At 43.6% G+C, this 15615-nt stretch overlaps 1 protein-coding gene across 1 annotated transcript in view; it reads right to left on the minus strand.

Moving 5' to 3' along the window:
- Positions 1-15615, minus strand: part of LOC121276246 (adenylate cyclase type 2-like) — a 504535-nt gene that overhangs the window by 433170 nt on the left and 55750 nt on the right. The window contains exon 3 of the mRNA XM_041184445.1: positions 665-826. Within this exon, the coding sequence (XP_041040379.1) occupies positions 665-826 (162 nt within the window). The remainder of the gene's footprint in view (positions 1-664; positions 827-15615) is intronic.

Raw genomic sequence — 15615 nt, forward strand, 5'->3', positions numbered from 1 at the left:
GTGCTTACAATAGCAAGAAAGGAATTTTGACATTACATCTGCAACAAACAGCCAAATCTTTTTACCATTTATTTGTATCATTTTGACACCCTTGTGAGTTATTAAGAAATGTAAGTAAGGCTAGGTCAGTAAGCCTCGTTAAGTTACAGTTGGCTTGTGTCCCATTACAAGTTTAGATATATCTGAAGCAATACCTAATGTGAAATCTATTAAATTTGGTTAAAATGATTTATAATCATTGCTCATCATTCTTACTTTGAAACCAATCTTGATCTTGGAAGAAAAACATTTCATCAAGAAATGGAACCATCATCCATTAACTGCACATACATTTTCATCAGATCTTAAAAAGTCAATAATCAAAGCACGCAAAAATCTGAATCGCCTTATGTTTATAATAGATACTTCTAGCTGACAGAATACTGAAGCCATATTCAAGAAAGGTTTGACAAGAAAAACAGTCGTTTCCATTTAAAACATGCATTGGGCAACACAAGTTTGCCAAGCAGATACATAGTTTGCAATCAAAAAAACAATTTTAAACAACACAATTAGCATTTTGATATACTGCAGCCAAGTTCCTTTCCTGTTTGTATTTTCAACTTAGTTGGTGAATGCATTTAGGTTTCACTTCTAATATTTTGAACTCTTAGTAAATGCTCACCTGCCAAGCCAAATGCTCCTTTATGATAGTTGTGGCTGAGAGGCAGACGCTGAGCACTATGGTATGGGAGGATGATGTCAGCACGCTGGCAACTACAGCATCTCGCATACGAAAGGGCAGCATGGTGTAGACCACAAAGATAATGAATAAGAAGAAGGACACCTGGAAAGAAAATAATATGTTTTTTTAATACTGATGAGAAAATTGGAAAAAAAAACTCCAATCATTTCTACCTCAGAGCTTAAAGGTATCACTCACTAAAACAGTTATTTGGTTTGAAATTGTGATTGGAGATGCCTGAAGTGTTACAGTGCTCCAGTCTCTGTTGCGCATTAGAGGCAAAGACCTGAGGTCTCCTCAATGCTTGGCACAAATATGCATGTTTATGCAACCAGGAAACATGAACATAATGCAAGAGACATACATAAATACCATATTGCATCCCATATGGCAAAACAATGTTTTCAAAATTACATAATATATCATAAATATTGTCCCACTATTGAATTAGTGGTGAATTCAGTGGTTTAGTGGGGGAAAGGGGGAATCAGATAAGGTCTGAAGGCATTGGCAAGGATTGAGATGTGCAATTAACCCATGCTTGTTTCATGCAATGCAGGCAGCATGCAACTTCCTGATTCCTGCTAATTTAAACGATTTTAGTGTGCAGCCGAGTGCTCAGTGCAGCTGGGAGGGATGGGGGTCAAGTTTATGTGAGAATAGCACCACCTAAAGCTAGCATGCACCCCTTAAAGCCAGTCTGTACCTCTGAAATGGGAGGTACAAAGGGATATGCATTCTGGCTGCAGCAACACTGGAAGTCGCTGAGAAAGCACATCTGAGAATAATAGCAAAAATGCGCATAAAGGCATGCTGCATGCTCCAAGGTTCTCTGATGCTGCACAGGAGTCCTTGGTGCAGGAGGTGAACAGGAGGAGAGAGGATCTGTACCCACAGGAGGTCCCAAGGCACTCCACATACTGAGAAGGAAATTGGAACAGATAGCATTCACAATGCAAGCAGTTGAACACTGAAAGCCTGGATGCAATGCAGGAAAAATCTCAATGAACTCACATGAATGGGCGAGGTCAGTGAATGCATCATCAAATGTCATACCTTAGAAATAAACTGCCTGCCTCGTGCACTGCTTCATTCACCACACCCTCTTGAAACACCTATCAACATTCTCTATCAACCAGGACTCATATGCAACATTCACAGCCTTTCCTCACCTTCACTCACTTAGCACTGTTCCAAGCTATACACACACACACATACCTCACAGCTTTGCACAGAATGTTAATTATTGAACCAACTTATGATTCAAATACATTGCACCGCACTCATTGACACATTTCCCTCTTTCATGGAGGACAAAATGATACGAAACCAGAGACAGCAACACCTAACCATTTTGACACAGGCATGGCTATATGCCTTCACTCCCATAGAGGAGATGGTGGTCTCCAAGTGGCAGGGCTGAACCATAGAGGGCGATGGTATGTTTCTAGCTTATCCATTTTTCCACATCACATTTGCCCTTCATCCCACAGTCTCTTCCGATATAAAAGGTACTGATGGTGTCCACAAAAAGCTGAACAAATCCAATCCAGCCAATTACTGCCCCATCAGTCTACTCTTGACCGTCAGCAAAGTGATGCAAAATGTTGTCGGCAGTGCTATCAAGTGGCACTTACTCAACAATAACCTGCTCAATGATGATCAGTTTGGGCCACTCAGCTCCTGACCTCATTACAGCCTTGGGCCAAACATGGACAAAAGAACTGAACTCGAGCTGAGGTGGCAGTGACTGTGTTTGACATCAAGGCAGCTTTTGACTGAGTGTGGCATCAAGGAGCCCTAGCAAAACTGAATTCAATGGGAATCAGCGGGGAATCCGTCCAATGGTTGGAGTAATACCAAGGACAAAGGAAGATGGTTGTGGTTGTAGGAGGTCAATCATCTCAGTCCCACAACATCACTGCAGGAGTTCTTCTGGGTAGTATTCTAGCCCCAACCATCTTCAGTTATTTCATCAGTGACCCTCCTTCCATTATAAGATCAGAAGTGAGGATGTACACAGATGTTTGCACAATGTTCAGCACCATTCATGACTCCTCAGATACTGAAGCATTCTGTGTCCATATGCAGCAAGACCTGAACAAAATTCAGGCTTGAGCTGATAAGTGTGAAGTAACATTCGTGCCACACAAATGCCAAGCATTGATTATCTACAACAAGAGAGGATCTAACCACTTCGCCGTGACATTCAATGACATTACCATCACTGTGTCCCCCACTATCATCATCATAAGGTTAGGCTAACTGAACTGGACCAGCCATATAAATACTGTGGCTAAAAGAGCAGGTCAGAGGCTGGGGATTCTGCAGAGTGTAACTCACCTCCACACTCCCCAAAAGCCTGTCCGCCTCTACAAGTCACAAGCCAGGAGTGCAATGGAATATACTCCACTTGCCTCAATGAGTGCAGCTCCAACAACACTCAAGAAGCTCAACACCATCCAGAATAAAGCAACCCACTTAATTTGCACCCCATCCACATAAACATTCACTCCCTCCACCACCAATGTACAGTAGTAGCAGGGTGTACCATCTACAAGGTGCATTGCAGCAACTCACCAAGGTTCCTTCGACAGCTCCTTCTAAACTTGTGACCTCTACCACCTAGAAGGACAAGGGGAGCAGATGCATGGGAACACCACGACCTGGGAGTTTCCGTCTAGGGCACATACCGTCCTGACTTGGAACTATATTGTCATTCCTTCACTGTCACTGCATCAAAATTCTGGAACTCCCCTCCTAACAGCACTGTGTGTGTTCCTACAAAACATGGACTGCAGCAGTTCAAGAAAGTAGCACACCACCATCTTCTCAACGGCAATGGGTAATAAATGGTGGCCAGCCAGCAACGGCCACATCCCATGAACGAACAAAAAAAAGCATGTATCTCTTGACTTTCCCCCTTTCCTTCACCACAACCTAGCCTTCTGCCTTTCTCCTTTCAGATACCCAAGAACTGGCACTTGGCCAAATACTGGTACAGGAGCATGAAGTTCAAGAGGGGCAGGACACAGATGAACAAACACTATCAATTGATCTCACAGTGATGGCCACCAGTTCAAATACCAACAATGCATGTACTTTTGAGGGATGTATTGAGATGGGATCTGCATCCAGTGAGTCACAAGGCACAAGTAATCTATGGCCAGGGTGGGGAAAAGGCCAGCTGAAGGGCCAACTCTCCTGAGGGCAAGGCTGCAGATGGGCTCTGTTACATAGGACTCAGATGAAGATTTTCATGGGGCAGTGAACAATAAAAGGCCAATGGGCATGCACAATGAAATCCTCAGCACCATGGCAGGCGTCCCAGAAAGCCTGCTACCACTGTCAAGGAGCAGGGAGGAGCCTAGCACCAGCTCAGCATAGAGCTTCATGCAGAACTCAGAACCCATTCTTTCCAAGCATGGGAGTGGTACTCAACCCCATGAGAATACTTGTGAACCTAACCATAATGCAGTGTCTGATAGCCAACATTTCAGCTTCGATTGCAACAGAAGTGGAAGCCATCCAAAATCTAAGAGCTACAGTGGAAGCTTGGACATCATGAAATCTCAGCTTATTGCCAACAAGCACAGTTTGCCATTAAGGCTCAGACTGCTGCTCTCATGGCTGTAGATAGCAGTGCTCAAAGGGCTTGGAGGGTCACATAGCAGTCTAGCAATCTGTCCTACAACAGTATTAAAAAAAATGGGCACTCCTCGGTGTGCTCACCTTAACAAGTGAAAAAAAGTTAAGCTTTTGTAACATTGATCTGACTAGCAGGTTGGGGAGATATAGGGCCTGGTTTTAACTCTGTATAGGTGGATGTGTTCTGCATGAGTTAAAATTGAGCCCTATGTAGATAAGGAACTATGCTTTTTGCCTAATTTCTTCCATGCAATCGTGTTACACAAGCAAATACCTTCTATTGTGGTGCAAAAGGAGAATTTGAAGTCCACAAGTCTAAAAATAATGAAAAACAATCACAATTGTTTCTGGTTATAATCTGTCAGATACAGGGAGAAAGAAAAGATGCAAGTGCAGCATTAAGCAAAAACATCTTAACCATTAACTTTTTTCTTTCACTCCATCTACTATCCTTTATTAATTTATGTTCCCATATTGTTTCCTTCTTTTTCTTGTGAAATTTGTTTTAAATTAAGACTCTTTTATTATCCTATCCCATTTCTTTCATGTGCATGCAGGCATGAAAAAATAAATAGGGCCAAATCTTCCGTGGAGTGATAATCATCATCGGATTGTCACCTTGCCCCTATTTTCTTACTTTAGACTGGAGCTCCACATTTCTTGCCCAGACTTCCAACGTGGTCCTGCAAAGAAATGGGGAGCGTACCTTCTCCTGGAGTCCTTCCCTCGTAGTTTAGGAGTGTCGGGGAAGACAAACCGCACCTCCTTTTTATGGCACTAGCTGCCGTATTCCAGTAAGTTTAAATGTCCCAGCCACTTTGACAAGCTATGGAAAGAAGGTAAGTGTGTAAGGTAAGTGGCTGAAGGGTTAGGGTGGGTTGGGAGTGGGGTTTAGACAGGCAGTCATGGGGGAGTGGTTAGGGGGGTAGTCAGATAGTTGGTGGGGTAGTCAAAGGAGCGTTGGGGGTGGAGGGTTGTCGGGGATGTAGCGGGGGGTGGTCGGGGGGGGTCAGGAGCGTCATTAGTGATTGAGGTGTAGTTGGGGGTTGGGGGTAGTTGGGGGGTTGGCGAAGGTGGTCGGGGCTGGTTCAGGAGGGCAGATGTGGGGTGGGAGGTTAATTGGAAGTTAGGAGGTAGTTGGGTGGTCAGGTGGCAAAGGGGGGAGTAGCTGGGGGATTGGGAGGGTAGTCAAGGTGTCAGAAGGTTGTGTGGGGGTTGGGAGGGTAGTCACAGGGTGGCGGGTTGGTCAGGGGGTGTAGGTGGAAGATCCAATGGCGGGGGTGGGGGGCACGGGCGCCGGGGATTGATCAGTAGCTTAGTTACCTAGGAGATGGAACTGGGTTTAATCCGTCTAACCTTTCCTCAGTAACTATACAACAGATGAATTAGGAGCAGGAGTAGACCATTCGGCCCCTTGAGCCTGCTCCATCATTCAATAAGTTTATGGCTGCATGTTCCCGCCTACCCCCAATAACCTCTGACTCCCTTGATAGTCAAGAACCTATCTAACCTGACTTAAAAATATTCAATGACCCTGCCTCCACCACTGTCTGGGGAAGAGAGTTCCACAGACTCACGACCCTCTGAGAGAAAAAACTTCTCCTCACCACCATCTTAAATGGGATACCCCTTACTTTTTAAACTGTGTCCCCTAGTTCTAGCTTCTCCCACAAGGAGAAACATCTTTTCAGCATCCACCCTGTCAAGACCCCTCAGGATCTTATATGTTTCAACAAGATCAGCTCTCAATCTTCAAAACTCCAATGGACACAGGCCCAGCCTGTCCAACCTTTCCTCGTAAGATACGGCCCCCATCCCTGGTATCAGTTGCGTGAGCCTTCTCTGAACTCCTTCTAATGTATTTATATCCTTTCTTAAACAAGGAGGCCAAAACTATACACAGTATTCCAGATGTGGCCTCACCAATGGCCTGTACAACTGTCACAAATCATCCAAACTTTAATGTTACAATAAATGACAATATTCCATTTGCTTTCCTAATCACTTGCTGTACCTGCATACAAGTCTTTTGTGATTCATGTACCAGGACATCAGATCTCTCTGTACCACAGAGTTTTGCAATCTCTCTCCTTTCGAATAATATTCTGCATTTCTATTCCCCCTACCAAATTGAACAAGTTTACATTTTCCCATTTTATTTTCCATCTGCCAAATTTTGGCCCACTCACTAACCTATCTTTGCAGACTCCTTATGTCATCTTCACGACTTACTTTCCTACATACCTTTGTATAACCATCAAATTTAGCAACCATATATTGGGTCCCTTCATCTAAATCATTGATATAAATTGCAAATATTGTTACAAGTGGTCCCCAGGTGAGATTCTCCCAATTTGTTCTGATCCCGGACAAGGTATCCCAAATTGTTATGCTCCCCGGTGATAAGGGATGAACTGGCTCCCTTTCTTTATTCAAACCCTCAGTTGGCCACAACAAGGTTTATTTAAAAAGGATCCCTTTCCTCGTGGTTATCTTTTCCCAGTCCAACTGTATTTATGTTTTAAAAGGAACCAATTTAACCAAGCTTTCTTGAGTCAAAGAAAAGGTGAGTTTATTCGTTACTAAAACGCAAGAAAAAATAATAAAAATGCAACACACATACACAAAGGTTAAAAATGAGAAGTGAGCCCAGAAATAAAGGTTAGAAAGAAGATATATGAACCAGTCTTTGGCTAGTCCAAGAGGAGCAGACAATGAAACGTTGCAGCTGTTAAATTGAACGATTCCAGTAGAACTGACTTTAGGCAGTTGAGCAGTTGGTTTGGAGATTCTTGTTTCTGTAGATTAGCTGAAAGGAGTTGTCCTGCTTCCTTTTCGACTGTGGCTTTGCTGACTTGTGACTTGCTTCCAGCAATCAGGAAGAAAGGACTTTTTTTTACCTGCAAGCACAGGGACGCCTAGTCAATATTCTTCAGCTGTGACCTTCACAGCACACCCTCACACACCAGGCCTGGAACACCAACACTAGCACACAGAGAGCAGGGTTGCAGTTGGCTTTTAACACCTTTTCTTGTGTACTCCTGGAAGGGAAAAAATAAACGTCCTTCACCCAGATCAACTTTCTTTTCAATTCACATCATGTCCACGACCTGGGGTATAACTCACAGGAGATGGTCTCTGCTGAGTGGTAATCAGCCTCCATTATCTCCACAACCACAGGAGATTACAGTTCAGTTTTCGCATTGCATCTTTTCCTTTGAAGTGTCTCTCTCTGAAGTAGGCCTTGACACATTTTTAGGTGCAACATTCGTTCTTTGGGCTAATTGGTCAAGTGTAATCCACATAGGAATTTTCAAGCAAGTGGTTACTTTATAGTCTCAGGCAGCTTTTGCTTGCAAGTCCTTTTTTAAAAAAATACATGAGTTACTTAAATGAATATGTTCGTAAATAATTTGGGGCTACAATTGCTGGTCATGACAATAGCTGAGGCCCCAGCACTGGTCCATGTGGCACTCCACTTGTCACACCTTGCCAATCCAAAAATGATCCATTTATGCATACTCTCTGTTTCCTGTTGCCAAATCAATCTTCTAACCATGCTAATATGTTGCCCCTACACTGTAAGCTCTTATTTTGCATAGTAATTTTTGATGGGGCACCTTGTCAAATGCCTTCTGGAAACCTAAGTACAGCACATCCAGGGGTTCCTCTTTAACCATGTTGCTTGTCACTTCCTCAAAGAACTCCAATAAATTAGTCAAACATGATTTCACTTTCACAAAACCAGTCTGCCTGACTGCATTGAGATTTTCTAAGTACCCTGCTATATTTGTCTTTTTCATTCATTCATGGGATGGACATCGCTGGCTAGGCCAGCATTTATTGGCCATCCCCAATTGCCCTTGAGAAGCTGGTGGTGAGCTGCCTTCTTGAATCCCTGAAGTCCATATAAACTCCTTAATAATAGAATTTAGCATTTTCCCTTTGACACATGCTAAGCTAACTGGCCTGCAGTTTCCTGCTTTCTGTCTCCCTCCTTTCTTGGATAAAGGAATCACATTCACTATTTTCCAATCTGATGGAACCTTTCCAGAACCGAGAGATTTTTGGAAAATTAAAACCAATGCTTCTACTATCTCAGCAGTCACTTTTTTAAGACCGTAGGATGAAGTCCATCAGGACCTGGGAATTGTCAGTTTTTAGTTCTAATAATGTTCTCAGTACCATTTCCCTGGTGATCGTCATTGTTTTAAGTTCCTCCTTCCCTTTTACCTCCTGATTTATGATTATTACTTGAATGTTATTTGTATCCTCTACAATGAAGACAGATGCAAACTATCAATTCAGTTCATCCGCCATTTCCTTATTTTCCATTATTAATTCCCCAGACTCACTATCTACAGGACCAATGCTCACTTTGCTTACTTGTTTCCTTTTTAAGCATCTGCAGAAACTCTTACTATCTGTTTTCATATTTGCAGCTGGCTTTCTCTCATACTCTAATTTCTCCCTCCTTATTAATCGTTTAGTCATTCTTTGCTGTTCGTCATAGTCTGTCCAATTTCCTGACATGCCACTCATCTTTACGGAATTATACGCTTTTTCTTTCAATTTGATTGAAATTATTCTGCTCAGTAAGTTGGAACTGTGGACTTTTACTGGGGTTTCGGAGGGTTCCAGTTGCAGAGTAATTGCCCAACAGAAGTTGAAACTTCCCAGGCAATTCCCGTGTAGTCCTTGCATGGGGCCTTCTGAGGCACCCCCCCCCCCACCCCGCCAACCCCCCCCACCCCCCCCCCACCACCACCACCACCCGCCCCCCCTCCACACCAGCACATCTTCCAGGGTACCTCTGGGGTACAACAATCTAGAAACTGAAAGAGCTGAACCATAATTTGATTTTCTATATTCACTTCATGCAACTAATTTTCAAGGTAATTTTGAACATTGCTTGTTGCAAAACTTAGATAAGAAGCCAAGTTCATTTTAAAAATGGAGGTAATTATGAATCTGAAAATCATGCTAGTAGCTGTCGGGGCTCAGATTGGGTTCCTTCACCCATTATTTGAGAAAGATAGCAGAAGACCAGTAACTCAAGAGTGCTGGTGCACAGAGAAAATACTTTGGGAGGATGAGGGAAAACATACAAGGTGGCAATGAATGGCCTGAATGGCCACAAACAAAGACATCACTGTTAAGCAGCAGAAGCAAGAGTCGCATACTAGGGAGAAAAAAAATCAGTGAAAATGGCAATCAGGAGTGCACACAGAACGATTTCAAAAATAGTTTCTGCTAATCCATTTCATTCATATGGCAATGTTTTATAGGCTTCTAACACTTGTTTGTGGTAATCTCAAAGGTCCAATACTAAGGTGCTTTTCAGGTATGCAATGTTGCTGCACTAATGAGAATTCAGAAATGGATGCCATGTATTGTTAGACGACAGCCCTCTATAGTCAATGTCTCACATAATGGCCAGAAATTTTAAAGTAAGTAAAGGTAGGCGGGGTTGGAAGCAGGTGGCGATGACGCTCCCATTCCAGTTCCCAATTCACCAAAATCTTGCGGCAGCCAGCCAATTAATGGCCGACAGGATGGGGGATCGATCATTCAGTGGTTGGAGGTAGAGAATAAGGCAGCAGCCATGGTGATGTACTGATGTGCGGATGTGCTGCTACCATCTTTAAGGGACTGTCAGCACCAGAACCACTCACTCCAACTAGCCATCCCAACAACAGCTTTATCACTCCAGCTAGCCATCCCATCAAGGCCCCTAGCCAGCAGTCCAGCCCGGCCAGTGAGAGAAGGCTAAGAGGTCAGTGAGGCAAGCATAGTGAGTAACTGAGGGAAGAGATGCTTGTCAGCATGGCAAGATCCTGGGTGGCCCCACCGTTCAATGACATCTCCCTGCACGTTCTCCTCCTGGCTACTCGAGAAAGCCAGTAGGACCTCTTGCTCAGGTAGAGAAGGAAGAGACCTTTTGACCTAACCTAGCAAACCTGGTTGGAGATTGCAGGGGAGGTCAGCACGTGTGGGATGGTTGGAGAACTTGGCTGCAGTGCTGCAAGCATGTCAAAGACTTTCTCCTTTCCGCCAGGCTGAGTAACTAACACTTTAACACTCTTAGAGGTCAGTAAATGGATAAATATGAGGTAGTGACTTCTGGGGAGGGACAGCCTATCATGTTGGTGGCAATGTGGGGAGGCTGCAGTATCTCCTGTGAAAGGAATGGATTCAGCTCTGTCAGGAGAAGTGAGACTGGCACCGGTGACCACAAGGTCACAAGATTGCTCCAGAGTGACCCAATGCTACATACATTCCAGTTGCCCTAAAGTCAGTGGCTACTGTTGCTGTACTTTGTGGGGCAACGGACATTCCTCTTCCGTGATCCTGCAGTGAAAGAGCCCCCACAATACAAAGAAAAGTGCCCACACCTGTGGCAGTGTCCCATTTCCAGTGATCCTAATGCCAAAGAAGAGGAGGCTTTTACGTTGTAAGGGCAATATGGTGGGCAACATCATGGACAATGAAGCCGAAGTGCAGTCACAAGAGGGTGAATAGATTCATGGGCAGATATAAGGAGCCTTAGGCAAGCATGAGGGATTGTGTTCATGTCTCCACTGTACAAACATCGATCTGAACACCTGTCAATTCTGGAGGCTTGTGTTTGGAGGTTTAAAGTTCAGCATGAGGTGTATAAAGGTCTACTGGGGATTTCGGAGGGAATGCACATCCTGGCTCAAATGGTGGAGGAGTCCATCCAGGCCATGAGTGCTGCCATTTTCCTCTGTGCATATGGTCTCCTCCATAGAGATATTAGCAACTCACTGGAGCCCCATATCCAGTAGATGCTGGAGATACCTACATGCCACCCCCTTGTCCATGAGCTGAAGGGAGCAGAGGCAAGGTGAAAGGTGAACGAGGCACCTGGAGTCTCCCTCAGTTCCTCACCCATCTCTTTTGTCAGCAAGGGTCTCCTGGATTGTGGTCTACACAATCTGGCGCTACAGAGGGGTTAGCCCTGGCTAATAAAGAATTAGTGGAGCATGAGACAGCCTCAGATGAGGAGGATGATGGGGAAGTTAATAATCATCTACAGCATCCAGTAAGACATAAGGGGCCACTTGGAGGGCATATTGACAAATGCGGTAGGGAGACTCAGGAGACACTTTTATATATATGATTCAGATGATTCTCCCCACATAATCCTTCCAGTCGAATAAAGATCCACTTTCACGCTCTACTATTGCTGTTTACCTTGGTTGCACCAGGGGAAATCCAGTGATGGCACAGAATCCTTTGACTCTCACAGACTGACCGCCTGGAACAGTGTGATAATGGGTCTATTGGCTGGCCCTCCTGAAGATGCAGTGATGTGCCGCCAACTGGTAGATACCACACAGGTCTCCAATGGGCCCCTAGATTGAACTGGGGCATAAAGGTTAAGGGCCATGGTTACCTTCACCAGCACTGACATCAATGCCAATGCGGCTCAACTCTTCTTCATGGCACAAAGATCTTTGATGGCCTCTCCTGAGAGGGATAATCTTCTGCAACACTACTGCTCTGATGTTTGGAGATAGCTCATTCTCTGTCTGTATATCCTTGATACAAGGTACCTTTTGCTCTGAGCTGAAGCCTGCTAGCAGTCCCCTTTGTGGCCTTCTGCTGCTTCGTTATCCCAAGGTTGTCCCTCAGGTAACCATGAAGTTGTTGCTGCCCGGATCCCTGTGTCTGCATCCCTCCCACCCAAATTAGGTTCTCCTCCTCACTGTAGGACCCACCTTCTGAGTGAATGATGCCGATGGCAGGTGGGCACTGCCAGTCTCAAGGACCACTCCCCCAGATCCTTCTCCAAACATCCATCCCATTCCCTCTCAAGATCAGCAGCTAGATTGCACTATGGATGCTCGACCCCAAAGCACTGTCGCCTGAACTCCATCTCTACAATGCGAACCTGGCTGTGATGCACCAGCCTTCCACTGAAATAGTCTCACCCAATGGCTGCTGAATGCAGCAATGACCTGACCTGCCCTGTTGCCACTCTGATATACCTGCCAAGGCTCCAACGCCCCATGAGCCCTGGGCACTTTCTGAAAAAATTGGAATGGGCCTGTAAAATACCTTTCAATTCTCACTTTGATCACTTTAACTACAACCTAGTCACCTCTTCTTCGAAAGCACGGACCATTGCCACTTGACTTGCCATACACCTGGATCTGCACCTGGCATGGTGACGTCAGGACTCTGTGCCACATGCAATTTTTCACTCCCTCCTTGCCTCCAAGCCTGATGTTCCAGAAAATCCAGCCAATGTTCCATTGCAGGTGTCGTCTATTGATGCAGCACTGTTAGAACTTGAAAACCACTTACTATTTTTAATATATAGTAGATATTCTAAATATGTTTTAAAAAATAATAATGCATTTTCTAACCTGTCCTCTTTCATTCTGATAAATTTTAGTTTGAAAAGTATCCTTACCATTTTATCATCTATCTACTAATTGATCTTTGATTTGGCTATAATTTGTAGGGTAATAGTTTGTTGATTTGAAAAAATATGGAAATTTACTAACTTTTAACATTCATAATTTTGTGAGGAATATAAAGATATTCAATTGTTTCCAGTTTATCTATTGTGCATTTGTAAATCATTCTTGTTGCTCTGAGCAGAGGGAGTCATCCACCAATGCTTAATGCAATAATAAAGAATTATTTCCTCAGAATTTCTCTTTTTTCAAACACATTTGACAAGTGTTCACTGTTCGTTCCTCAGATGCTCCCAAGGTTAGTTCTTTTGAGAGCTAAAATTGATGATTTTGTCTGCTGCCTCAGTTTGTTCAGGTCAAAATGTAAGCATTGTAGCATTTGTTTTATCTGTAACATTAAAGAGGGAGTATTTCTTCTTTTTAGTGGGGGAAGGTTCCCAAGTTCATAACAATTGCAAACTGAAAAGGCTAATTTGATTATAAAGTCGTTGTGTAAAATTGATTTATGAGCCACTTTTGACATGCTGCTCAGGAAATTACTCATATAGCAAGCAGAAAAGGTCACATTTAATTTCATCTTTCAAAATATCTTATGGTCAAGAAAAGGTTTATTTGGCCTTCTATTTCTTCCTTGGGCAACAAACATTCTTTACTTTCCAAAGTAACAGCTGTACAGCTAAACTTTCTCAATGCACTCTGATAAAATGGGAACTAACTCACAATCTTGTATATGGCTACCTTTCCAACATCAATTACTTACATGCATAACGCTAAAACTGATTCTTACACTTTAATAGTATGATACTGCCATATTTTAAATTCTTGGCACACAGTCATTAATTACTAGCCTTCACTTTAAGTTACTTAATCTGTTGTAGTGGAAAATAACACACAGCCCCTGCTAGAAGCTGGACACTGGAAGGGAAAACTCCCAAGCTGAAGCAACAACATCCAATGAGGAGATGGCTACAAATTCCTTGGGGCAACACTGTTATTGCCATGGAAGGGGTCAAATTCAGTAGCATTCTGCTGGTGCTAGGTTAATGATTGAAACCCAACGATTGTGGCACAATCACAAGCCACCAAACCCTTACCTGTCTCCATACTCCTTAGGTTGCATACATTTTACCTGCAGATTTACAATGACAATAGGGTGCACAGGGGGAAGAACTACTATCCCCTCTATAATGATGCTGGACACGATGTTGCTTGACCTTCTGCTCATCCTGAGTTCTCTGAATCAACTTAAAAATAAAAATCAAATAAATCAATACAATGTTAAGTGCTTCAGCTGATGCACTGTTTTGGCAGTGATTTCTGGATCTACCTCCTTTCCACTACTTACTGCAAACCCAGACCTTTCTCCATCATCAGTTGTTACCTTCTCCCACCCTTTCTTCAAGTGGGATTCATCCTACACAACCTCTTGATTTTCAGACGTAAATTTGAAACTACAGTGAAATTGCGATGAGTCAAACTCAGGAGACAAGCAATTCCGGTCATGTCGAAGTCATCAGCCATTCCCGCCGGCAGAATAGCAAACCCCATAATGCCTGTGATAAGCCAAAATTCCGCACAGCCAACATTGGATTAGCAAAACTTGTCTAAGCTGGAAATATGGCAGCACTGACCAATCAGATCAGGGTTTGACCACACAAGAGCATGAAACCACAGGGTGCTAGGCAAGCCATCATTTGACATAAGACTGCCCTGTAAAAGGACATGCAAAACCTGCGAGTATGGCTAAGCCTATGAAAAAATTTAAAAGTGTTGTTGATTGGAGAGAAGGCAAAGTTAATACAGCAAGTGGAAAACCATAAAACAAAGCAGAAAACAGACATGGCAAAGGAGTGGGAGATTCTGCCATCAAGCTTGTCCACCATTATGAAGCATAAGACAAACATCTTGGAACAGTCCAACATACAGGCATTCTCTCCAGCAAGGAAGAGGATGAAAACAGCTGTCTCTATTGATGGTGAAGAAGCTCTGCTAATGTGGTTCAAGGTAGCCTGAGCAGAGAATGTTGCCATCTCTCGTCCAATCCTGCAGGAAAAGGGGAGTTGCTCTGGCAAAAGTGCTGGGCCACATCGAGTTCACCTACAGCAATGGACTCATAATACGGCAGTGTCTTGCATATGGTAGCGGTGAGGGTGCGGTTTGGCAGCAATGACACTCGATTGGCTCCAAAATGGTCTTGCTCATGGCTTGAACAAGCATGCACCAAGAAACATTTTTAATGCAAATGAAACTGGACTGTTTAGCTATCTTTTGCCAGTCCAATCTTTGATAGTTAAAAGTGAAATATATAATGGTGGAAAGTGGAGCAAGAAACACTGCTGTGGTCTGCACCAACACTGATAGTACCAAAAAGCTGCCACTTCTTGTGATAGGAAATTCCAAGAAGCCCACTTCTTTGTGAATGTCAAGTCACTACCCACAAACTACAAGGCTAACAAAACCATCAGGATAACCTCCAACATTTTTGAGGCGTGAGTCGGGAAACTAGTCAAAATGTCTCAACAAAAGAAAAAGAATATTGTAATCATTACAGGCATCTGCGCCCAGATATCACTGGTCTGAAGAGCATGAAACTGTTGCCCTTGCATCCCAATGCCATGTCCAGGTGTCAGTCAATGGATCAGGGGGTAATTTTTTTTATTTATTCATTCATGGGATGTGGGTGTCATAGGTCAGCATTTATTGCCCATCCCTAATTGCCCTTGTTCAGAGAACATTTAAGAGTCAAACACATTGCTGTGGATCTGGAGTCACATGTAGGCCAGACAAGGTAAG

The sequence above is a fragment of the Carcharodon carcharias genome, chromosome 3 (genome assembly GCF_017639515.1).
Source record: "Carcharodon carcharias isolate sCarCar2 chromosome 3, sCarCar2.pri, whole genome shotgun sequence".
Classification (NCBI taxonomy): Eukaryota; Metazoa; Chordata; class Chondrichthyes; order Lamniformes; family Lamnidae; genus Carcharodon; species Carcharodon carcharias.